The 26455-nt window shown below is 41.1% G+C and overlaps 2 protein-coding genes and 1 non-coding gene across 3 annotated transcripts in view; 1 reads left to right on the top strand and 2 right to left on the bottom strand.

Moving 5' to 3' along the window:
* LOC144512820 (uncharacterized) overlaps positions 1-26455 on the bottom strand; it is a 289800-nt gene that overhangs the window by 107573 nt on the left and 155772 nt on the right. The gene's annotated exons all lie outside the window — the stretch shown is intronic.
* Positions 7398-7471, top strand: trnat-agu (transfer RNA threonine (anticodon AGU)). Its single transcript has one exon. It is a non-coding gene; the product is annotated as a tRNA-Thr (tRNA).
* LOC144512824 (uncharacterized) lies at positions 11211-25667 on the bottom strand. Its single transcript, XM_078243773.1, has 2 exons — positions 25483-25667; positions 11211-16047 (listed from the first exon to the last, which is right to left on the bottom strand). Exons 1-2 carry the CDS (start codon positions 25544-25546, stop codon positions 14855-14857), a joined length of 1257 nt encoding a protein of 418 aa, XP_078099899.1. The 5' UTR covers positions 25547-25667; the 3' UTR covers positions 11211-14854.

Consider the following 26455-nt stretch of genomic DNA (forward strand, 5'->3'; position numbering starts at 1 on the left):
AAACATTTTGTAGAACTCTGAAGTGAGCACGTCCTGACCAGGACTTTTGTTGTCATTAAGACTGCTGATTGCTAACTCAAAGTCAGCCTTTGTGAAGTTAGCATCGCACCATTCGTTATCTTCAGTGCTGAGTGTTTTTGTCAGCGACGACAAAACTCTGTTTACAGAGATTTCGTCAGTTGCTTGACTCGTGAACAAGTCTTTATAAACAAAGACACTTGTTCTACAATTTTATTCTGCGTGTTAACAATAACACCATCAACATTCCAAATTTCGTCAATATTTGTATGTTCCCGATTCCTTTTTCCCAGGCGGAGAAAATAACCAGTACATTTCTCTCCTTCCACGAAGTTTTGCACTCTGCTTCGAACAGCAGCTCCTCTACACTTAACTTCCTCAATTTTATCAAGTTTGTTTTTTAGGAATACATATTTATCTGTACACGTCACAGTCTTTTGGTCAAGAAGCCTGGCTTCTGTTGTCAGAAGGTGTCTGACCTTCTGCTCAAAAGCAGACTCTCTCCGTTTCTTTTCTTTGCAGAAAGGAATACATTTATATTTTATTCTTTTTTTCAAATGTACCCACCACTCTAAAATATGGTCTACAAAAGGGTAGCTCACACACAGCATTATTTAACATTTTTTTCATAGCGCTCATAAACAGAGCGTCTTCAAGAAGGCTGGCATTTAAGCACCACATACCACCTGCTCTCTGTACGGTCACTGTTTCCAGCTCACACAGAAAGGTACTGTGATCGCTCCATGAATTGACACTATAGTTAGGTGACATGATAAATTTACACAATGGAGCCATCACAAAACATAAGTCAATTCTGGACTGTTTTAAGACACCATTCACAATCTGACGCCTCGAAAAGTCCCTGACATCAGGATACGAAGCTCTCCAGACATCACACGTTTTTGTCCGTAATCAATAAAGACAGTTCCTTTCTACTGACTTCAGTTCGAAAAACATTGTTTTGTGAGATGTCCATGTCAGTTTGTACCGTTTTAAAGTCTCCAAAGAGCAAGGTGTCTTTGGTACACCATTTCCTCAGCTCTCTGAAGAAAGTTTCTCTCTTTCTCCAGATTCGAAGCATAAATGTTTATGATCCGAAATACAGTCTGGTTATATTTACACTCAACAACAATAATTCTGCCAAGGCAGTCCTTATGTAACAATGTTATATCTTTAAAATAGTTAATTCTAAATAACATTGCTACACCACATGTAGCATTGATGCCATTGCTGACATGCACCTGTCCGTGCCAGTTCTTCCTCCTGATGTCGATGCCTGGGATGTAGACAGGCAGTTGCAGAAACGACACCATCACCTCCTCTCTGCACAAATCCGTCACAGCAACATTGACTGAGCTGATTGAAAAGCCGTTCAGAATGTTTTGTTTTCCAGTATCTGTACTGAGAGTGATCTCGTATTGATTAACACTCAAACGCCGGCACGCCATGATACCCCCACACAGCAGGCATACAGTCCTCATCAGCTCCAAAGGCTGTATTGCTTTGTCCGACATTATCTGTACTTTCACTGTCAGGAGTTTCAAATACTGTTTGTCAGGAGGTCTCTCCGCAGCAAACAGTTCCTCTGAATTGCCGACATCTGCGCCAGTAGTTGCTGCAACACCAGTCATGTGTTTCGCTGTCATCACTGCCTCCTGCACTTCCGGCGTCTCCGCTGCCGGCGTCTCCGTTGCCGGCTCCGATGACGTCACCATCTATGGGGTGCCGAATGTAAAAGTTCGGTTACAATTTTGTAGCGGATACATTTTCAACATTTAGCACATTTTCCTCACATTTGAGACAGAAATTATATATATATATTTATTTATAAATGTTAAATCTAAATGTTATATCTAAATGTTAAATTTATATCTAAATGTTAAATCTAAATTTTAAATATATATCTAAATGTTAAATCTAAATGTTAAATGTATATCTAAATGTTAAATGTATATCTAAATCTAAATGTTAAATTTATATCTAAATGTTAAATCTAAATATTTTATCTAAATCTTAAATATATATCTAAATATATATCTAAATGTTAAATGGTTATATCTAAATGTGTCACCAAGTGTAAAGCTAAATATTTAGAAAATATTCAAATCCCCAAGGAAACCATGCCCACTGCAGTGGCTTCAAATCGCGCTGCACCCAGTGATGCCCCAGCAAGGGGTATCTCTGCTGTAGCCAGTGGGTACTTGGAAAGATTGTGGAGCAGCTTAACTAATCAAAATAATAATTGAATTATGATTGATTTAAAACAATATATAAGCTAAAACAGCGCAACACATATTAAAACATATAGCGAAGTAGTCAGTGGTAGAAAAAAAAATAGTTAAAAGTGGCCTACTGACTTAGCTAACAGTTGAAATTATTAGCTAAAAGTAATGGATGACTTTTGAAACATTAACCCCCCCTCCACCGCTTTTTGAGATAAATTAGCATTAGCAACGGATAGCTCCTTCGCAAGCTAATATAGCAACATAATTCAGGTTAATAAAATACGGTAATGTAACCAAAGTATTGAAAACTACTTACATGTGGCTATATGTGACAGGCCTACTGCTGTTCAGTCTCGCATTGCGAGACCTAGCTAACTTAGCTAGTTACAGTGCTGCGAGGCCTGTTCAGATGACATGTCGGCTGCAGTGTGTGAGCTAGATTGCTTGTGAAGGATGAGTCAAACTAACGTTAAACACACAAGGAGATATGAGTCAAACAAAACAACGGCATTATAGTACACACAAATATTAAGACATTTCTGTGATACAAGTCAATAATACAAAATACTGACCGAAATGTGTTTTAATCCAGTAACATTAGTCGAACAGCTCCACTGTAGTCAGTATTTACTGTACCAACAGGTGTTGACTGAAAATTGTGGTGCAGCGCTATTTGAAGCCACTGCAGTGGGCGTGGTTTCCTTGGGGATTTGAATATTTTCTAAATATTTAGCTTTACACTTGGCGACACATTGAGATATAACATTTAGATTTAACATTTAGATATATATTTAAGATTTAGATATAATATTTAGATATATATTTAAGATTTAGATATAATTAGATTTAACATTTAGATATACATTTAACATTTAGATTTAGATATAACATTTAGATATAAATTTAACATTTAGCAGCTCCTCCTCAGTCAGCAGCAAAGCAGCGCCTGCTGCTGCGTCACACGCTCTGCCCGTCTCGAGCTCCGCGACCGCCATTGACAGCGCGGTCTGTCGGCTTCTTTCCACCACCAACTGTCGGGGGTTTGTGAGGCCCCCCACAGCAAAAGTTCGTTTAGCCGCTGTGACTAAACTGTCCCGCTCCATTATCTTTTCTTTCGGCTTGGAAAGTCCAAGGTTCTTTTCTGATCCACAGTCAGTAAAATAAGAAACCGCTCACACTGAGCTCTGAAAAAAATACTATATAAACTTACCTAACTTACCTCACAAATTCAAAAAATTGTCCCCTACACGGCTAAAAGCTGCACAGGGGCAACACAACTAACAAATAAACAAAAATTATACCAATTACCTTACCATATACCTACTTTATCTTACAAAATAAATGCGACTGCTTCTCTCTCTCACTCTGGGGCTCTGACTGCACATTACAGTGAGAGGTTGGTGCAGCGTTGATTAGTGGATGGGTTGCAGGTGTGCAGCTGGGAGCAGGTGAATCAGCTTGGCAGCAATCAGGAGCCGGGAGAGAGAGGGAATCACCATGGCAACAACACAACTTTTACATGTAACCCCACACTTTAACTTCAATCGGAATACATTCTCCACCAGTGGTTATTATATCACATTCAGGTCAACAAGTAAAAAAGCCAATCAGACTTTTCAGAAGTTTAATACCCTCAAATGACATTATTAAATACTGGAAACGTAACATTACGGCAGCGACCTTATGCTCCGTTCATGTAGTGTCGGACAGGTCGAGTTGGAAAATGCACCTGAACGCCTGCTGAAGTTGGAACAACAACTCGGAAAAACGGTTTCAGATTTTGTTGCCTGACTTGCTGTCATATGTGTCATCAACATGGCGGGCGGGAGGTCATATAGTCCAGATGAATGTTTTTGCACGGACAGAAAATCATTAATTTACAATGAAAGAATAGTGTTGCATACCGTGACTTAGCCTACTTTGGATGTATTGTGAGCTAAACCAGGTATCCCTGTCACTGTGTCACGAGCCAAAGCATTAGCAAGAGTTTGTTGTAGCAACCAACGTAATAATAACTTATATCAATATAGCGCATTTCATGAAACCCAAAAAACGAAGTAGAAAAACCGAGCGCTAAGTTGACTCAGGTTGTCGCCCGTTGTCTTTCACTCCCCCTTTTAGCAGTACTTTGTTTAGTTTAGTTTGGACAGGAGATATGTCCAAGGGGGTAAGCTTCTCCTCGGAACGCGTAGCTCCTACGGCACCATTTTGTTGCTAACAAGTCATCACCTCCCGTTAGCATTCCATTGACTGACATTGATTTTGGCGCCACTTTGACAGTGAATAACTTTACATCTGAAGCGTTTAAGGACTCTATTTTTCCATTGTTTATTTCTAAAGAAACACGACAATGTATAAAAGGCTCCATTACCTTGTATCTCACGTTATGGCTCCGTAGTAGACGTTTTTGTAAAAATAGGCTAACGATTGTGTCATGACCACGCGACTTACTGTCGCATAGTAGAGGAATTACCGTATAGTACAGGAGAAGCTCGCAGGCAGTTTGGACTTACATTAGCTGTTTAAGTTTAATTACTAATGTTAACTAGCATTTTAGTTAGCAATAATTAGCCTGTGCCTATGTTATCTCCTTACATATACCTACGCTCTCCGTCTCTGCAAGACTGGGAATGACTGAGATTTCTCTTGGCACAGCTACCAGAAGACTTACAACTTTCAGACAGGTTGCTCACGTCACATTTACGTCGTCTCTCGCAGTTGGAGGCTGCTCAGTAACGCTAGCCATCACCGGAAAACTGCTTCTAATATCCTTCACTGGTCTCCGTCCAGAGCAACGCAATCTGTCGGTCCATTTTATACAGGTACTGGTCATATAATTAGAATATCATGAAAAAGTTGATTTATTTCAGTAATTCCATTCAAAAAGTGAAACTTGTATAATGTATACATTCATTCCACACAGACTGATATATTTCAAGTGTTCATTTCTTTTAATTTTGATGATTACAACTGACAACTAATGAAAAACCCAAATTCAGTATCTCAGAAAATTAGAAAATTGTGAAAAGGTTCAATATTGAAGACACCTGGTGCCACACTCTAATCAGCTAATTAACTCAAAACACCTGCAAAGGCCTTGAAATGGTCCCTCAGTCTAGTTCTGTAGGCTACACATTCATGGGGAAGACTGCTGATTGGACAGCTGTCCAAAAGACGACCATTGACACCTTGCACAAGGAGGGCAAGACACAAAAGGTCATTGCTAAAGAGGCTGGCTGTTCACAGAGCTCTGTGTCCAAGCACATTAATAGAGAGGCGAAGAGAAGGAAAAGATGTGGTAGAAAAAAAGTGTACAAGCAATAGGGATAACCGCACCCTGGAGAGGATTGTGAAACAAAACCCATTCAAAAATGTGGGGGAGATTCACAAAGAGTGGACTGCAGCTGGAGTCAGTGCTTCAAGAACCCCCACGCACAGACGTATGCAAGACATGGGTTTCAGCTGTCGCATTCCTTGTGTCAAGCCACTCTTGAACAAGACACAGCGTCAGAAGCGTCTCGCCTGGGCTAAAGACAAAAAGGACTGGACTGCTGCTGAGTGGTCCAAAGTTATGTTCTCTGATTAAAGTACATTTTGCATTTCCTTTGGAAATCAAGGTCCCAGAGTCTGGAGGAAGAGAGGAGAGGCACAGAATCCACGTTGCTTGAAGTGCAGTGTAAAGTTTCCACAGTCAGTGATGGTTTGGGGTGCCATGTCATCTGCTGGTGTTGGTCCACTGTGTTTTCTGAGGTCCAGGGTCAACGCAGCTGTCTACCAGGAAGTTTTAGAGCACTTCATGCTTCCTGCTGCTCACCAACTTTATGGAGATGCAGATTTCATTTTCCACAGTACACAGTACACTGTGCACAGTACACAGTGCCAAAGCTACCAGTACCTGGTTTAAGGACCATGGTATCCCTGTTCTTAATTGGCCAGCAAACTCTCCTGACCTTAACCCTATAGAAAATCTATGGGGTATTGTGAAGAGGATGATGTGACGCGCCAGACCCAACAATGCAGAAGAGCTGAAGGCCACTATCAGAGCAACCTGGGCTCTCCTAACACCTGAGAAGTGCCACAGACTGATCGACTCCATGCCACGCCGCATTGCTGCAGTAATTCAGGCAAAAGGAGCCAACTAAGTATTGAGTGCTGTACATGCTCATACTTTTCATGTTCATGCTTTTCAGTTGGCCAACATTTCTAAAAATCCTTTTTTGTATTGGTATTAAGTAATATTCAAATTTTCGGAGATACTGAATTTGGGATTTTCATTAGTTGTCGGTTATAATCATCACAATTAAAAGAAATCAACATTTGAACTATATCACTCTGTGTGTGATAAATGAATATAATATATAAATTTCACTTTTTGAATGGAATTACTGAAATAAATCAACTTTTTCATGATATTCTAATTATATGACCAGCACCTGTATATGCAGAAAATAATTCATATAAAATCCATTTTTGAGTCTTTTGGCTTCTGGATTTTTTTCTGTAGTAAGCTATGTGCTTACTTACTATGTGTAACATGTGGCTATGACCTTGGGTTGTCTGTATCTCACTAGATGTGTTTACAGCAGTGTATTTTAATAATTTTACAGATGTATGACTTGGACGGAAATAAAAACCCTCCATTCGAGCCTCTGTAACTCTGTGTCAGTAAGGCCTAGAATCACCCTGACACTTGTAACAAAAACTTGAGTCCTTTCCAGTGATACCAGGCATATCCCTGAGTGTCAAAGTATATGGGAGCTGTACCACTTTTAATTTGGGTATGACGTTTAGACCAAAAAGCTTGAAAATGCAGCCGTTCCTAAGTGAGATGCAGCTTCTGTGTAGCTGTGCCGGTGTCTGTGTGTTTGATTGCAGGAGTGGAGCCAGGTGTGGCGGCAGTCAGGAGTCCAGCTGCACGTCGCCGGCAATCAGCCTCTGATTATTACACCTGGTTTCTCCTGCAACGCCGCGTCACATCGGAGACAAAAACTTTGCGGTCAGTCTCGTTCTTGGAATACTGTTCTGAGAGAGGAATATCCAGACTTTGAATTGCTCTTGGGGACCTCAGCAAAATCTCAGTTATCAGTCAGTATATTAAACAGCTCATACAAGGTAAAAGAATTGAATCTTTAATATTACAGAAGTCCTCAAGGAGGTGCTGTGGCTTAGTTGGTGAAAGTGCCTGTCTAGTAAACAGGAGATCCTGGGTTCAAATCCCAGCAGCACCTTGTTGTTGAGATTACCTCTGTTTGCATTCCATCTGCATGTTTACCCAATCCCCATGCTGCACAGTATTCTACAAGTAGCAAATGAAATAGTTAACACAAAGGACTGTTTATCCTGGCATGTTAATTTACACAGAAACACTACATTAACACAGATTTAAGATGGTACTTAAAAACTTATTGTCGGGGGGGCTACTGTAGACATGATTATGGGTGCACCTTCCGGTGAGATAGCGGAACGAGCCGTTTCCTAGTAACGTTAATGTTAGCCCCAGCCAGAGTGATAGAGAAAGACATGGCTCTGGCCCCAGCCAGCCGTCAACGGTGTTTCTTTCTAAAGTAATTTCAACTATAATGTAACTGAAACTGGTTTGTGTTTAAACATATGTTGTTGTTATTATTATTGTTATGAAATGTCATTGCGGAGCTCTGGTACCTGTTGCGCTGTTCGCGGCTGTACTAACAACCAGACTAAGCTAAATCTGTGGCTTCAACAACAGTGTGTTGACCACACACCTGCAACAAAAAGGGATTGTTGTTGTGACAAACGGTACAGTTTCCATCGCTTGCCAACAGATGAGGAATACAAAAGACTGTGGCTGAAAAACCTAGCCTTGAAGAGACCACCCAAAACACTGTACGTGTGCTCATTTCATTTTGTGGACAAAAACTCTGACGGGAGGAAAACCCGCATCCTACTTTGTGGTTGGGCTACGAAAGACCTCCACAGAAGAGACGTCGGGTCTTCAAAAGGATTGACAGCAGTGCCAGGAGGACATCAGGTAGGCTATGATTGGAGGTGTACAGATGACACAGCATTGTAGTGTTTGTTTGGTAACGTTAATGACAACCAGTTAATTCAGTTAGTTCATGGTACGAAGTGCAGGGCAGCCTTAAACTAAAAATAGTGTATTATGATTATCTGTGTGTTGAAAAAAGTAGCCTAACATTAGTTTTAAAAAAACTCTCCCCAGATCTATAGCCTATCCTCAGAAACTAAAGCTAAAATAGGCTACATGTCATCAAAACTAAATAGTATTAGTAGCACAATCCAATAATGGCAGTGCTAATGTCTCATACCCAAAATAATTGTGAACTGTATCGTTACCCTCAGATGAGCCTGACGAGATGGATCGGGATGAGGAGCCATGCTCTACAACAAAGCCCTCCTGTGACGCCCAAACACAGTGGTCAGACCCAGAGATGGAGGACCACACCTATTCAAAAAGGCCTACCATCACGTGCAGAATGAGTACAACATCACCCCCAAAATTACCTTGTCCTGTTGCAGATTTTATTTTGGAGTTCCACACCCTTGTATCCTGCCTACAACCATTTGCCCCAACTTCTTCATCCATGCCTGTTGTAGACCAAATCCTAATGACCTTAATGAAGCTAAGACAAAATTTTGTCATGGCTGATTTAGCACGACAATTTAAAACGTCACAAGGTCAGGTCAGCAAGACTGTTGGAATTTGGAAAGACATAATGTCTGAACACACCAATGACCTTGTTATGTGGTTGCCTCGTGAAACAATCAGAGCAATGTTGCCCCAAGCTTTTAAAGAACACTTTTCAAACATAACCTGTGTAATTGACTGCACAGAGACTGTCTTACAGAAAGCCAAAAATCTGAACAGTAGAAGTGAATCATACAGTCACTACTATGCCAGCAACACTGAAATATTTAGTGGCAATTTCTCCCTCTGGAGTAATCATGTTCATTTCAGATGCTTATGGTGGCAAATGCAGTGACAGGTACATATCACAGAACTCTGGGTTTCTGGACTATTTGCGTGCTGGAGATGAAGTGATGGGTGATCGTGGTTTCACAGTTAGGGACTTGCTGGAGGAGTGTAGAGTGAACTTAATCATTCCAGCATTTACACGCAAAGGTTGCCAGCTGACCAATGAGGAGGTCACTCATACACAGCGCATTGCTCACGCCCGCATTCATGTTGAACGTGCAATTAGGCGTCTTAATGTGTACAGGAGTCTTTCTCAAACAGTGCCAATCAACTTGGTCCCAAAAATTTATGAAATGTGAAAAGTAAGAAGACATTTAATATATTGCACTTCAACACACACACACACATTTAATTAATTTAACATTTCAAAAACTGTAATTAGGTACAGCTACAATCATCATACCTATAATACATAACACTATACATAGCAGGTACAGTGCTGAAAATTCCTTTACTCTAGAAATAAAGCAGAAAAAGCTTAAACAAAATTAATATAAAACAAGTGTTTTCATTAGTGTATGTTTTTTGTTAAAATGTAATATACTTTTCTAATGCCTGAGGTTTTTTGATAATAATACAGATGTCTTTTGATATAGCTTAATGTATAACTTATTCTTTTCAAACTGCCTGTCTCCTCCCCATATTGGAGCATAGCTGTGTGTTACAGTATATTGTATTTATTGATTGTTGAGATGTTGTATACTGCAGTGCCCCAAATAAAACGTCCATGTTCTTACTTTACTTTTTAGTTTTCTACTACTGCTTTTCTACAGCGCTCTTGGTGTTTTGTTGTGTGTACAAGACATACCACCTGTTATGTGCTTACTGTATTTCCAACAGATTCAGGTATTTGGGGCAGAGCTTCAGCTTTTTTGCAACAAAGTCATCTACTAATCTTGGAAGCATGTGTGAAAAATAAAACTTCTGGAGGTGTTTAATGTGTGCATCTGCATAGTCTTTGTCAAATGAAATGTCTCCAGGTGCTCAGTTGATGTCCAGATAACGAGTTTGCAGCTCTGTGGCCCCAGGCACATCATTGTCAGCTGGATCTGGAAGAATAAATGAAAAAAAAGGCTCATTAATGAATAAACGAAGGTTCACAAATATCTGTTGCATTAGTTCACACATAAGTAACACTATTTGTGTACCCACCTGGAGGTAGTATCCACTCTGCCCATTGACAAGAATGAGATATTGTAACATTCTTCCTTGTGCTTGCATTCCACTTCCTCTGCACATCAATGCATGATATCCCTGTCTGACTGCATTCTCAACCTACATTAGAAAATTGTCCATTATGAAATAGTTGTTAGTTGCAAACTAATATTACAAAATGCATTGAAAAAAAATAAAACTATCAAAAGAATCAACACTTTACCTTCCAAAGTACTGCACCTGCATGGCTGCAAGATCGCCCTGGTCCAGCAACACCTGAGCACCCAGCTGTTTGTATTTCACCTGACGATGACACTAAAACCCAGGACCGGTGATGTGGGACTTTAAGGCTCCGACTAGGCTCTATCTGCTTTAAGGTAGACAAGGTTGTGTCCCGCCTCCTTTATTAAAACGTGACCGACTTTATTGCTGTGGAGGTATTGATAAGACTCCGAGCTTTTCAGGTTATTCATCGCTTCACCGTCCGTAGCAACAGAGTTGATAAAGTAGCTAAATATGCTAGTGTTCGTTATCTGAGGCCACTTTTTCAGGTCAAAATAAAAATGTAGCACAAAGTGCTACACTTGAGGTCCTCCAGCAGGCTGTTCCACAGACAGGGGAGGGGGGGGGCCGTAGTACTGGAACGACGCCTCTCCGTGAGTGTGTGTCCGGACTTTGGGAATAATGAAAAGGCCAGTACCGGAGGACCTCAGGGTCCGCGAAGGCTAATAGGGTAAAAGCAGTTCCGAAAGATAAGAAGGCCCAAGACCATTAAGAGATTTAAAAACCAGTAAAAGATCTGACCTTTGTTCCCAATGTACCACACACCTACATTGTCAAATTTAAAACCTTTATTAACAACATAATGTAACAATAACATATCTACAACCTGCCATCTAGTTTCTCTTTTGTAACTGCAGTCTTCTTCACAGAAGATGACATTCAAGTTCACAACAAAACAAAAAACAATAAGAGTCCATAATCTTCTCTGAACAATTAAGTGTCTTAAACTATTTCCGAACAGTTGAACATATACCACACAGATAACTGCCATGTTAGTCGTGCTGTCAGTGGAAGAATACGGTACATGCACATAGCAGAGCTTGCAAACTGTGGCTCTTGTCGACGCGAACGTTGTCAACATAACTCACTGGAAATCCGAAATACTTCCACACCGGCGACTTCAGTGAAAGAGGAGGGGGCTCAAGTGGTGTCGATGGGTCTCCTGCATCTGCAGTTGCCATGCTATCTTTTGACTGGCTGTAGCTAAGTTAGTGGAGGTTGACTGACTCGCAGCACGTCAACACGCGCCTGTTTTTTTTTTTTACCTCATTCGTGCCGCCCGAATAAACGTAACATTTCTGAAGAGCAATTTTTGAAGGGGACACAAATAATACAGCCACAATTATACTTGTGTGTAGAAGGGTGGTGATGGCGCAGTGCATATGACACATACCTTTGATGAGACCCGGGTTTGATTCCCACTGCGATACATCAACCAATGTATCCCTGAGCAAGACACTTAACCCCTAGTTGCTCCAGAGCTGTGCGGCCTCTGACATATATAGCTATTGTAAGTCGCTTTGGATAAAAGCATCAGCTAAATGACATGTAATGTAACGATAGGTGTAGGCCTACAAAGAGGAAAGCCTTAATACTATGATTAGTGTAGCATGGAGACCATTATCCTTCTTTTCAGTGTTTCTCTTGACTCAGTGAAAAAGCTGACTAAATTGACCAGAATATTCTTGTTTAAAATGATTTCTTTATTTTTTAAGTTGTTTACAATCAAGCCACAAAAAAACCTTCAAACGTAATGACTTATTTTGAAAAAAAAAGTGTCCCCATATAAAAGAAATACAATGCTTTTGTACACTTGTTAAATTAGCTGATCATAATGTAAATTAGTGAGCCACTGGTGAAGCTCATCCGCTAACCCTGACAGCCACACAGCTTCCAAAAATATGAACTGAGCTCAACACACTCACCTGAGACTCTACACCTGACTGTCCCTGGTCTCCCTGTTCTTCAGTTCTTTCGGTCTCCTTTGCCTGTGACGTAGTGACGTTAGTATTTCCCAGCACCCATTCTTACAAAGATGTTACCAAATTGTCTTGATATGAGGACTTGGCGTTTTGGTGCACTGAAAAGGGATCTTATGTTGTTTTTTTCCTTTTCTCTGTCATTTTATCCGGGCAACAACAACAGAAATCTGTAACGTCAGATGTGTAAATACAAGTTAGGTTCATAGGTTCACCACGCGGTCATATTATAATTCTAAAATGATCTTGCGTCCTCCACATAAATATTAGGTTTCGCCTGGGACAGAGGATATATGCTGTATTTAACTGCAGCAAACCCACTGATCGGCCACTTAAAGCGTAACTCAAAATGCAACCTAGGGTCTTTTTGTGAATGTACCCGAGTCAAACTTTCGTTTAAAAGCATGTTTAGGACGGAAGCACCACTTTTAAGATTTACCGTATTCTTGTTTTTCGGTCAAATGGCCTTTTGAATGGGAGTGCTAGGGGCACTTTTATGCTAGCCTCAAAATCGCTATTTTTAAAACACTAAGAAGGCTCGACACAACATGAAACTTTGTTCGAAGTATCACCAGGGGCTCTACACTTTAACGAAAGCGTTGAGAACATTGTTTGTGTACCCAGAGTTTACTAAAAAGAAAGGTTTTGAACAACTCACCGTACCTCTTGTTGTTTCCGGCCGCTACCACCTCGGCAGTCAAAACGAGTCATATCAAAACAAGTAGCCACAGATTTTGTATATCCCTTGTGCACCGGTGTAGTTAAGGTGTAGAGCTATGGAGCTATGGTTTGTATTGTTTTACTACTTACACAGATATTTTAAGTATACATCATTATGTTATTTACAATACACAGCATGGTTTTTAATGATATTTCTAGGTGTGTGTGTGTGCGTGTGTGTGTGTGTGTGGGGGGGGGGGGTTAACCCCCCGACCCCCCTGTGATTTACGCCTATGATCCGCGGGCCTGTAGTTAGTATAACGTTACGGATCGGGCCAGTCAGATCATACAAATTAACAGTGATTAATAGCATGTGGGTGAAATACTGCACAATTGAAGGAAAATATTAACGTTCTCTAAAATGTGAACATAGCAGATCTGCTGTCGGACACTTTGTTTGAAAGTGTGTCTGAGAGATGCTCGAGACACAGCAGCAACTTCATTAGGACTATTTCACAAGTAAAAGGTCTAGTTCCGTTTGTCGCTGTCAAGTTTATAACTTCGCCGGTTTTGCTTCTTAAACGTCTGGCGATATCAGCTGCAGTGACATTTCTGCGTGCATGGAAATGTTTACAAGCAGCCCCTCTAATTAAAGAGAGGTAAATCATTATAGAAAACACTCATAGGCTACATCAACACAATACATTATTTAAAAAGCAACGGAGCCTACAGTGATAAAGGGACAGTGAAGTGACCGGAGAAAATAATTCATAAAGAGCCAATCCACGCATTAATAATATATAGTGCGTTTGTGTGTGTCTAAGTGTATATAAAATAGGCCTACTGTAGCCTTTACATTTGTATAGTTATTTTCATACAAACTTTTTGACTAACTGAAACAACTTGACTGCTAAACAAACATTACAACAATATAGGTCTGGATGGCATTAACGCAAATCAACACATGAACATTAACACAACTTAAACAGTTAACAGCTTTGCTTAGCTGCTGTTGCCATGCTAATGCTGGCCCAGTTGGTGACATTATCAGAGGAAGAACTCCTTGGTTTCGTGAGAAAGCCAGGCTGGGAGAATTGTGGTTCTGAGGTCAAATGATTCAGTCTCTATTGTGCTGCATCCCAATCCTGCCGGCTGGATGAAGCCGGTAGCTTCAGTTCTTGTAGTTAACTTGGTGATAACTTCTTCTGTTCTTTTGTTTCAGGGTTAGCTGGTAGACTGTGTACATATAGGTGATGCTAACTGGTTTACTCTAAGCAGGCACTCACATCAACTGCTAGAGAAGAGTTTCTGTGTCGGGCTACTTTCAGTAGACCACGCTTTAGCTAAGAGCTGATCTGGACCCCTGCTGAGAGATGCAGTAGAATGGTTGCTCCTTCTGGAGTGAAGGAAGAGCATAACAATAGCAGTTTTATAGGGATGGTGTTGTCACAGCACTTCACACTTAAGGGAGACTGAGTTGGGTGGCGGTTCCTTGTGATTTAAGAATAGCTGCCATTTTGAAGAGAGCTGGGGTTGCATGGATTGGCTCTTTCATTTCTTAAGAAGTCCAGTTTATGGGATACCAACAGACACATTAACTTCATAATCCAATACATTTTCAACACCTATCAAAATCATATTTAAGACATTTTAAAGCCTAAATTTCTAATTATTATATTTTTGAACTTTTTAAAGGACCCACTGAGTATTACATCGTATACCATGTTTAGAGACTTCATTCATTTTCAGTGTTTAAACCTGACCGAGGTTCTCTGCTCTCCTTATAGACTAGAGCTCCACTTCACAGAACTAAATGGTTTCTCTTCTGTGTGGGTTCTCATGTGTCTATGTAAAGTTCTACTCACTGTAAAAGCTTTCTTACAGACGGAGCAGCTAAATGGTTTCTCTCCAGTGTGGATTCTCATGTGTTGCTGTAAATGTCCACTCATTGTAAACGTTTTCTTACAGAATGGGCAGCTAAATGGTTTCTCTCCAGTGTGGGTTCTCATGTGCGCCTTTAAATGTCCTCTCTCTGTAAAAGCTTTCTTACACACTGAGCAGCTAAATGGTCTCTCTCCAGTGTGGATTCTCATGTGTGCCTGTAGATTTTCCCTCATTGTAAAAGCTTTCCTACAGACTGAGCAGCTAAATGGTCTATTTCCTGTGTGGATTCTCATGTGTCTTTGTAAATGTGCACGATCTGTAAAAGTGTTCTTACAGACTGAGCAGCTGAACGGTTTCTCTCCCGTGTGGATTCTCATGTGTTTCTGTAAGTGTCCACCCTGTATAAAAGCTTTATTACAGACTGAACAACTAAATGGTCTCTCTCCAGTGTGGATTCTCATGTGTGCCTGTAAATTTTCACTCATTGTAAAAGCCTTCTTACAGACTGAGCAGCTAAATGGTCTATTTCCTGTGTGGATTCTCATGTGTCTCTGTAAATGTGCACTGTCTGGAAAAGCTTTCTTGCAGACTGAGCAGCTAAATGCTTTCTCACCACTACCACATCTTGAATCACAGACAGGGACTTCATCATTATTCAGAGAGTTTAAACCTGACTGAGGTTCTCTGGTCTTCTTCCAATCAGCACTGTCATCAGTCTCAGGTTCAGAAGAGTCTCCATTCTTGTCGTCATCGTCGGGTTGCGAAGGCAAACGGTCAATGGCTGGTTCTGGTCCTCCACTGTCCTCTCCATCAGCTTCTGTTTTAATCTCTACGGTTTGTTTTTGATGAAGCTGTGACAACTCAGGTCTCTCTTCATCATCTTCACTCTTCACAGGGACAGGAGTTAATGGGAATTGGGTGATATCGGCCTCCTCCAGTCCTTGAAGCTGCCCTCGGTCCTGACCGATCCAGAGTTCCTCCTGTTCCTCTTTAATGTGTGGGGGCTCTGGCTCTTCCTGGTCCAGACTGGAGCTCCACTCCTGCTGATGTTCTTCACCAACAATCACTTTCTGGACATCAAAAGGTAAAGCTGAAACACAAACAACCATTAACGTGAATCTTAACAATAATTTGCTACTTAGCCAATTCCATTCATTCTTCCGGACACAGGTTCATAATGACATTATCTGATTTACAAGTGCTTGTACACTTCCAGTCTGAAAGCCTCAACTCTGCTCTCCAGCTGTGCCCATATGTCAGATGAAATTGCCAAGCTGGAAGGTAGGACAACTTTGGCTGCACCAGATCAGAGCAGATGAGGCCCTGCTTGTCTTCATGTTAGCTACGGCAAATGCTATGACAAACGCCTCTTCCTCCATACCTGCCCTGTTCCGCGCCAGATGATTTGCTAACACAGAGCCGTCAGAGAGGCAATCATTGGAAACTGGGGGGGGCACTTTCAAGTAATACCTGGGAGGCGATTGTCTATCACGTCCAGAAATGTCAGTTTGAATTAACAGTAGCACCTGTAGCAGTGTAGCAGTAGCTTCTCCCCAGACACTGATAGGTGCGGTAAACTGGAGGAAGTTTAATGAACTCCATTAGCCGATTCTTGGTATGGACTTCAGTCAGAATGCATTTGACAGGACGGCAGTATTAGTTCACTGCACTTTATTATGTTAGGTTGACGGCACAGCAATGCACAGATCACATATTTACTTTAGACTAAATCTGTGAACCTGGGGTTCTGACGAAACAATGAAAGCACAGAGTTGATGGTGTCCAACACAATCCACAAATAATTGTATTATTATACTTACTCAAAAATGAACAAATTAACTCAATTACTCAAGTTCAGTGTTTCCCACACAGACTAATGTGTGGCAGTGTGCCTCACTATCAACACCGGCCGCCGCACATTGCGTTCGTTATTCTTTTCTTTTTTTTAAATGCTATTTAAAAACACGTTCCGTTTCCTCTCCCTGCTCTCCTCCGTCTCTGTCACTTGCGTCTTGCACACACGCACACACACACACACACACACACACACACACACACACAGCTCCTCCCACCGTGCACACAGCGTCTGTCTCCATAAGGAGAGAAGACGGCTGGCGAAATTCCCAACCCGACTCTTAGCAAACGAAAGTTAACTAGTCGCAAGTTTGCGGTAAAATGCAGTTGGGTTGTCGAGGTCAAAACACTACATGTAGCAGCTGTGAATCAAATGTCATTTTTTACTCTTACACTGAATGTTTGCTGCTTCATTCCTACCAAACCAACTACCAAAAAATTATTAAATAAATAAATATTATATTGGCCCAACATGTAGGTTTAAGCCTAACCAATTTAATGGGGAGTAACACTGTGGACAGTGTTGGGGAGTAACGGAATACATGTACTGGCCTTACGTATTCAGAATACAAATTATGGAGTAACTGTATTCCGTACAATTTAAATAGTTGGTATTTAGAATACAGTTATATTGTTGAAATCAATGGATTACATGAAGATACTTCTGTTTCACGAGTTTATTCACTCTCTAAATAAATTAAGGAAACTCCATGCATTTCCCAGAAGCCCCAACATGAAAATGAAAAAATGTGCTATTTACGTGATCAGTCACAATTGAGACGGAACCGGCACAACAGAGCCAGTGCAGGAATGTGTTTCTATCTTGGAAATTCAAACAGCATTTCACATTAAAGAAAAAAAAAGGAAGAATGAAATATAACTGTGCAGTGCAACCTCTGCTTGCCAGCAACCAACCTCCTTTCAGTGTCCAAATTACTCCACCTCCAACTTGAAGAAGCATCTTAAAGTAAGTTTTTTTTTTTAATTAGCCAGGGGTAGTCGTCTGCTGCAGTTTTACTGGTCACTTTGCTATCAGGTAGCTACCTGCTTAGTTGACGTGCGACTTTACATTCTCCTATGTGCTGATTTACTAGCCCCAGAGCCGTTGAAAGACTGACTAGCCCCATTTGACATGCTAGCTAACGTTAGCTCAAATTAGCTTGTGGTAGCTTAGACTGCGGTTAGATTTTTGTAGTATGCAGTTCGGGACTACAAATCCAAAAATCTATCTGCTTGTTTAGGTACACATTCAGCCAGTTGGAACAGAAGAACACACCAGAATAGGCCTGTTTAGTAAGCAGGATTTGATGGCCGCATTCCTACACTTATAAAATGCAATTCAATGTGGAAGTAATCCAAGTATTCAGAATACGTTACTCAGATTGAGTAACGTAACGGAATATGTTACAAATTACATTTTTGGGCATGTATTCTGTAACGGAATATGTTTTGAAAGTATCCTTCCCAACACTGACTGAGGAATTGTTACATGTTAGACCGTTCTTGCTCCATACTCCATATAATGAAAGATAGGACATACACAGGTGGAAAGGAGAAAGAGAGTTAAAAGAGAGATAAGAGGAAATTAGCAAGTAGCCAGTATTAATGCACTTACAGTTAGTGTTAGTCGTCCACTAGGGAGGACTAGGGAAGCAAAAGTATGTCTTATAATAAGAATAATCTGTAGAATCCTTGATTATTAAAATAACCGATAGCTGGAGCCCTACCATACAATAAAAATTTTAAAAAAAGTCCTACTAGTATACTTGCTAGTGCTGATCATAAAGGGAACTGTTGGGTGGTAGGCATGTGCCAGTTACTGGTTTTAAACGTACAATATGTAACTTTCTGCCGCTAGGGGTATCTCGACCAAAACAATGGATGGTAAACATAGACTTTTGATGACGTTGGGAAATTGCGTGAAATTATGAGAGTTGTAGTTTTTTTTGTGTTCAAACACCTTCGCTGGTTAGAATGCATCTATTCACGGACGAGTTTACCCTTTCAAGTTTATTCACATTACGTTTAGTATTGTTTATTCATGTTATTCTAATAAAATAGCTGCAGTGTCCCCAACATAATTAAGTTTTTCTTGATTCGATTTTTATTGTTAGCTGACCAGTTAGCTAGTGAGCCAGCAAGCTAACATTGGCCAGCAGCTAAAACACAACATATTTCACACATCAATGTCACGTTTTAGATGGTTTCAATACCGGGGCGGACGGGGTTTGTTGTAACGCTAGCTAGCTACTCAACGAGGCTGAGAGACGGATGTGGGTGGGGATTGCCAGGGGAATCTCTGCGACGGCGAGGACGTTTGATAGCCGTTGTGCAACAGCAGAACATCTCCCAGCTGCCCGGAATGATCTCCCCTTCACTTTTCTGTAATCTTAACTATTCCTTTTGGTGCTTAACCCACCTTTTGTCGGGTTAATTTAGCTAACCGTAAAGCCAGCTAAACACGAAGGGGGGAGAATTTCGGCACGGACACTGGTAGCGCTAACGGAGACGTAGCTAGCTAGCTAACGTTTGGATGGCCACTGTTGTGACTCAGGTGCTGCGTCTGATATGGTCTGTTTCCCGACACTTCATTAAACTGCCGTTAGCGTCGTAAGCACCAGGCACTGGAGTTAAGTGGTGGCCGGGGGGATTGCTGCAAGTGGCTGGCTTCTAGCTGACTGGGGGCTAACGTTAACTAGCTAGTTATATATCCCGGGGCAGTTGTCAGCTCTCATCCCGACTGAGTCTCTCTGCGACGGGGAAGTGAGGCAGACAGACTGGGATGTACTAGCTAGCTGGCTAAATTAGCATTAGATTAATAGTCTATCTATACAGCTAACGTTAACGTTACTGGTGAACTCATTCGTGGGATAGTCCAGTATTGTTAACCATGGTCAAAACAATCATACTAAAAATAACTTTATGAGCATATTGAACGATGTTGTAACCCTATAATGTTATCCACCAAGTTTTAGCATTAACATTAGCTACTTGTCAACTATTATTATTATTATTATTACTACGTCATTTAGCTGACGCTTTTATCCAAAGCGACTTACAATTGCTATATATAAACACACACACACACAGGTCATATAATTAGAATATCATGAAAAAGTTGATTTATTTCAGTAATTCCATTCAAAAAGTGAAACTTGTATAATGTATACATTCATTCCACACAGACTGATATATTTCAAGTGTTTATTTCTTTTAATTTTGATGATAACTGACATCTAATGAAAACCCCAAATTCAGTATCTCAGAAAATTAGAATATTGTGACAAGGTTCAATATTGAAGACACCTGGTGCCACACTCTAATCAGCTAATTAACTCAAAACACCTGCAAAGGCCTTTAAATGGTCCCTCAGTCTAGTTCTGTAAGCTACACAATCATGGGGAAGACTGCTGACTTGACAGCTGTCCAAAAGACGACCATTGACACCTTGCACAAAGAGGGCAAGACACAAAAAGGTCATTGCTAAAGAGGCTGGCTGTTCACAGAGCTCTGTGTCCAAGCACATTAATAGAGAGGCGAAGGGAAGGAAAAGATGTGGTAGAAAAAAAGTGTACAAGCAATAGGGATAACCGCACCCTGGAGAGGCTTGTGAAACAAAACCCATTCAAAAATGTGGGGGAGATTCACAAAGAGTGGACTGCAGCTGGAGTCAGTGCTTCAAGAACCACCACGCACAGACGTATGCAAGACATGGGTTTCAGCTGTCGCATTCTGCGCATTCTCTTCATACGGCTGCTGAGTGGTCCAAAGTTATGTTCTCTGATTAAAGTACATTTTGCATTTCCTTTGGAAATCAAGGTCCCAGAGTCTGGAGGAAGAGAGGAGAGGCACAGAATCCACGTTGCTTGAAGTCCAGTGTAAAGTTTCCACAGTCAGTGATGGTTTGGGGTGCTATGTCATCTGCTGGTGTCGGTCCACTGTGTTTTTCTGAGGTCCAGGGTCAACGCAGCCGTCTACCAGGAAGTTTTAGAGCACTTCATGCTTCCTGCTGCTGACCAACTTTATGGAGATGCAGATTTTATTTTCCAACAGGACTTGGCACCTGCACACAGTGCCAAAGCTACCAGTACCTGGTTTAAGGACCATGGTATCCCTGTTCTTAATTGGCCAGCAAACTCGCCTGACCTTAACCCTATAGAAAATCCATGGGGTATTGTGAAGAGGATGATGCGATGCGCCAGACCCAACAATGCAGAAGAGCTGAAGGCCACTATCAGAGCAACCTGGGCTCTCATAACACCTGAGCAGTGCCACAGACTGATCGACTCCATGCCGCGCCGCATTGCTGCAGTAATTCAGGCAAAAGGAGCCCCAACTAAGTATTGAGTGCTGTACATGCTCATACTTTTCACATTCATACTTTTCAGTTGGCCAACATTTCTAAAAATCCTTTTGTTGTATTGGTCTTAAGTAATATTCTAATTTTCTGAGATACTGAATTTGGGGTCTTCATTAGTTGTCAGTTATAATCATCAAAATTAAAAGAAATAAACACTTGAAATATATCAGTCTGTGTGGAATGAATGTATACATTATACAAGTTTCACTTTTTGAATGGAATTACTGAAATAAATCAACTTTTTCATGATATGATATTTCTAATTATATGACCAGCACCTGTTGACATGCCATTTCAAAAATCTTTCATTTAGTGTCAGAGATATCATGTTTTCAAAAGCATCACTTTCAACAAATTGTATGTGACATATTTCCAGTAGGCAACTGACTGCAAGCAGGCACATCCGGACACAAACGAGCAGACTTATGTGCCGGGGCTGAGCCCCAGAGAGACCCGGCCCAATTTAACCACTGATTGTATGTAACCCATACAATTTGACCTGAGGACTAGGCCTGCACGATATTGGAAAAAAACTTACATTGCAATATTTTTTTTCCCTGTGATATATATTGCGATATGAAAAAAAGACTAAATTTTAGTCAGGACATAGATAGCCCTATTTAGAAATACTAAATCATTCTCAACTATTGGGGTGATTTTGTAGGAGAGAGCATCTACAAAGAAAATAAAAAAGGAAATTTTCTTATGTGAAACAGTCTTTGTTGAACTTTAATGCTTTACAAAAACCAAAGCAAGTAAGCGCTGCGACTACTCTTCTGAAGTGATTTTGGAGAGGGAAATTAGGAAGAAATACACTGGTTGACTGACATGACACCATTGTATTCATATAATATCAATCCAGGCTGAAGTGAATGATATTAATAATGCATGCATGATGCTTCTTCTAAATTTCAGGTTGTGGTCGACTAGCGGGGCCTGCTTTGGTTGTTTGATAAATTGATCATGATTGTTGGTTTGCTGTGCATGCAGAGCCTGCACGTCACACTCCTGCAACAAACTGTGTATCCAAGAGCACTTCAGTCAGTGTAAATGACGTTATATCAGAAACAGTCTGCTGTTGTAGATTAGGGTTAACGTTTCCAGCGTCGCGGCTCCGAACCATAACGTTAGTTGGGACAGACGCCCCATTTCTTCTTTCTTGCTTTCTGCGGTGAAAAATGGCCGAGATATGTCGTGATTACGTTGCATTAATCAGGTGATTTAGTTCGTCTTTGCAGCGAACATAAAACACTGACTACTGTAGCTTCATTAACCATGGAAAAGCATGTGCATCACTGTGTCAGCGGCAGCTGCCGCTTACGGTACTTTTCTACACACGGGAGAGCCTCACTTCCCATAACAACCCCCCCCGTTGGACTAACGTTACGTCACATGACCACCTGTCTTAAAGGGGAAGGGTCGGCCGGTAACAATCATGGAAAAGGAGAACGGTGAAAGTTTACTTTTTTATCAAGCAGCAAAGAAATTGTAGCGTCAACATCGCAACGTCCTGCGATGTAACTATCGCGCATTCGCACATCGCGATGTAGACGATGAAACAAAATATCGTGCAGCCCTACTGAGGACAACACCAGGGTTAAAAGTCCATATGCCTGGAGGATACTCCGAAACATGTATTTACAACTTAAAAAAAAATGATGTTGGAACATGAAGACGCTGCCGTGAATATCGCCCTTCACAATCCGCAAAATTAATATTTTGTGTTTTTTAGTTGGTGCTGGTCATTCTCAACACCTTTCTACACACACACACACACACACACACACACACACACACACACACACACACACTTCTCAACTCTGGACTCTGTGCTGCTGCCAGCCTGTGTAACGTACGTTACTCACCATCGATCGACTGTTAGCTTCAGCTGGCTAACATTAGCTGTCAACCTCCCGACTAACGGTTACCGCTAGCTAGTGAGGCGAGCGAGGATTAGCCCTTCAGACCACAGTGGACTCTCCATCCAAACTCCCAACTGGACCTTCGTCTGCCACAACTCTTTCAAATACATGTACTCCCTGTCTCCGCCGATCACTTGCTAGCCATATTTCCCGGCTCAACACTAAGTTAGTGTGGGCTGCTACATCTCTGCACTGCCGAAAATGGTGCTCCTAAAATATTCCTCACTGCAACTTCTCAACGTCATCTGCTACTTCGCTTCAGCTTGCATTGCCAACATAAAATAAAATTATTGTCCCGTTGTCGGCTTCAGCTAAGAAGATAGTTCGCCCCCACACATCCAAAATTCTTATTCAAATAACCTTCCACAACGATTGCAGGCTCTTCGGTGGAGCTCTGCTATGAATGAAGTTACATCGTGACAAATTAATGGACCACTTGCGGAGTGATATGAAGACATGAATCAGAGGCACAAAAAACGTTGACAGCAGTGACCGGTCATTATGTTTACCAATACCCGACCCGTGCCTTGTGCAAAAAAAAAGCGGATTTGCATGATTTACGAGAGCTTCATTTTCAGGTCGGAAAAGCCAGATTTCGGTAGAAGAATCACACCCCTGACTAAACTTAAACTTATTCCACCAACTCTGCTCCAGTCGCATCCACAGCACCATTTTACAACAAATGCCCTATCGCGCTGATGTGATGACCCAAACCCGAATAGCCCGGCGGGCTCATGTCGGGTATCCATCCTCTTGTAGCCACACACATACCACTAAATACATTTTACAGTTCGCAAACATCTATTTTTAGTTGCAAATGCGAGTGAAACGTTCGCTACTGCTGGACTGAACATCAGCCCTACTGAGAGCCTTACTACATTATAATCCATATTATTATTATATAATGTCTGTGATTGGCTGTAGCGTTACACGTCGTTGAGACACGCAGGAAAAACTCTACGTTATACAGTAGGAGCTGAAAAATAAAACAGATTGGTGCCGTAACGTTGTAATTTCTTTCTGTTTTATAAAATTGGTATCGAAAAAAGTATTGTTTACATACCGGTATCGAAGTCATGGTATTGGTATCTGTAGCGGAATTTATTTATTTTTAACAATACCCAGCCCTACATTCATGCAGGCCACGCACAGAGTGAAGCCTGGTCAATGATGACGTATTTAAAGTACGGAATCTTGCTAAACAAACTAAAACAAAAGCGTCACCTCGTACACTTCAGTCAGCGGTGCTGAAGGATGCGACCGCAACATGTGGGCAAAAAGAAGCCATAAGAACGGATAATAGAAAGCGCAAAAACAACGCTGAAAAAGTACAATTTAAAAAAAAAAAAGGAACGTTATAGAAAGTGACACGGCCAGACGATCTAAACCGAGCAACTTTTTCAATAAAAAAAAAGCTCTCAGTTTGAGAGTGTAAGAAGGTGAGACAGGTAAGCTATGTTAGTAGGGCAACACATACTACAGCGTGGCCTGCAAACCTGCGTTCATGTTTAAGAATCAAACTTTTCCTTGTACACGAGTACAATAAAAGACACTGCATAAACTCTGCTACTGTGTGTTTATTTAAATATAGGTATGCTAAACACCTACATGCAGGCCTAAGAGATTGCAATATAAGCCTGCATATTACTATTAGGACTACAGCATACCTATGTCAAGGATGATTACATTAAATAAACTTCAGCTGGAGTACGATTTACTACGGCAACACTGTTGACCGCATCAGTGATCTCTTTCCATTCCCCATTCTTTCTACAGAAAAGTGTATAGTCAATAAGAGGAGGTAAACTGTGGAACAGCTTGCCCCTCCTAATAAGAGAGAGTCCTACATTCAACCCCTTTAAAACTCACTTAAACAAAGAGGCTGCTAGAAAACCAGAGATGCTGACTCACTTTTAACTATCACACATTCTATCACCCATACACTTTCACTGTTACTGTTATATGGAATGCAGTATAGAGGTGGATGAATATTGTCTTTGTCATCATGTATTTTTGGTTTGTTTTTGTCAATGCATGTATGTCACCATTATGTGTACCTTTTAATTTACGGTGAATGAGTGCTGTATGACTGCTGGCTGTCTCTACGTTAGTCCTATGTCACCTGCCTAGGGCCTGCAGATGAAAAATTGTTTTTTTTTTTACTAATTCTGGCATATTTACATGGTGTTTTTTATACAACAATGTTCATAATATTGTTATTGCATAAACAAACCAATAAAATAAAAAAAATATCTGCGCTGGTTTGTACGTTAGGTTGATGAAATGAGGGCCATTAGCTTCGGGAGGTAGCTAGCTAGCTCCGGCTACAGGCTGTGAATGGTTTGGCTAACGTTAGCTTAGCCTCATTAGCACAGCAGTAAAAACAAACCTTCTCCTCGCAGCTTCGTCTCCGGGTTTAAATCCACATCCAGCTGTTTCCGGTGTCGGTCCATGTCTGAGTAGCAGACTAACTCCTCGGGGGTTTTCTGCCGTTATTTGGATCCCAGCTAACGGCTCTTCTCCGCTGATTGCTCCGGTGTTTAGGTCGGTAACATATGAACGGTAGTCGTCTTCTTCTTCCTCTGTCCATTCCCGGCAGACTAGGCAGTGTTACCGCATTGCTGCCTCCCGCTGGTGATGAGGACAGTCTCCATTAAAGATCGTCCTGGACCTTTATTTTCCTCAACGGCTCCGTGGATTTGACTATCAAGAAGAAATGTAGAAATTGGCCATTCAAATTATGAAATGTGTATTAATCAACTTGAACATCCAAAGTGAAACGAGCTTCACAAGAACAACATAAACACAAAAGGTGCAATTTTCTTTCTGAAAGAATTTAAAGTGCTCATATTATGCTAATTTTCAGGTTCATAATTGTATTTAGAGGTTATATCAGAATAGGTTTACATGGTTTAGGTTTCACCATATTTTTTGTCGTGCTGCAGCTCCTCTTTTCACCCTGTGTGTTGAGCTCTCTGTTTTTAGCTACGGAGTGAGGCATCTCACATCTGTTCCATCTTTGTTGGGAGTCGCACATGCTCAGTAGCTAGGTAAGGACTACTAGCCAGTCAGAAGCAGCGTTTGAGGGCGTGCCACGCTAGCAACTAGGCGAGCATTATAACGTGTGTTACAAAGTGACCACGTTCGTCTCTGAAGTGAAGGCTGGACTACAATAGAGCTGTTTGGAGCAGTTTGTGAACAGTGTTTTCTGTTGGAGATGGTAAGTCCCTTTGGGGTGGACTTTGGGCTTTTTCACTTTGTAAACCTATAACGTGCACAAAAAAGATATACAACACAATAAAGGAAAGGGAAAAGGCCAAAAAGCATAATATGAGCACTTATTACACACAATATTTTATTAA

Source organism: Sander vitreus, chromosome 24 (assembly GCF_031162955.1).
Source record: "Sander vitreus isolate 19-12246 chromosome 24, sanVit1, whole genome shotgun sequence".
NCBI classification, from domain to species: Eukaryota; Metazoa; Chordata; class Actinopteri; order Perciformes; family Percidae; genus Sander; species Sander vitreus.

Excerpts from the sequence above, each read along its gene's own strand:
- LOC144512824 (XM_078243773.1), bottom strand. The coding sequence starts at position 25,546 with ATGGACCGACACCGGAAACAGCTGGATGTGGATTTAAACCCGGAGACG. Across the intron at positions 16,048-25,482 it reads GACGAAGCTGCGAGGAGAAG|CTTTACCTTTTGATGTCCAG; the intron begins GTTTGTTTTTAC and ends TTTGTGTTTCAG.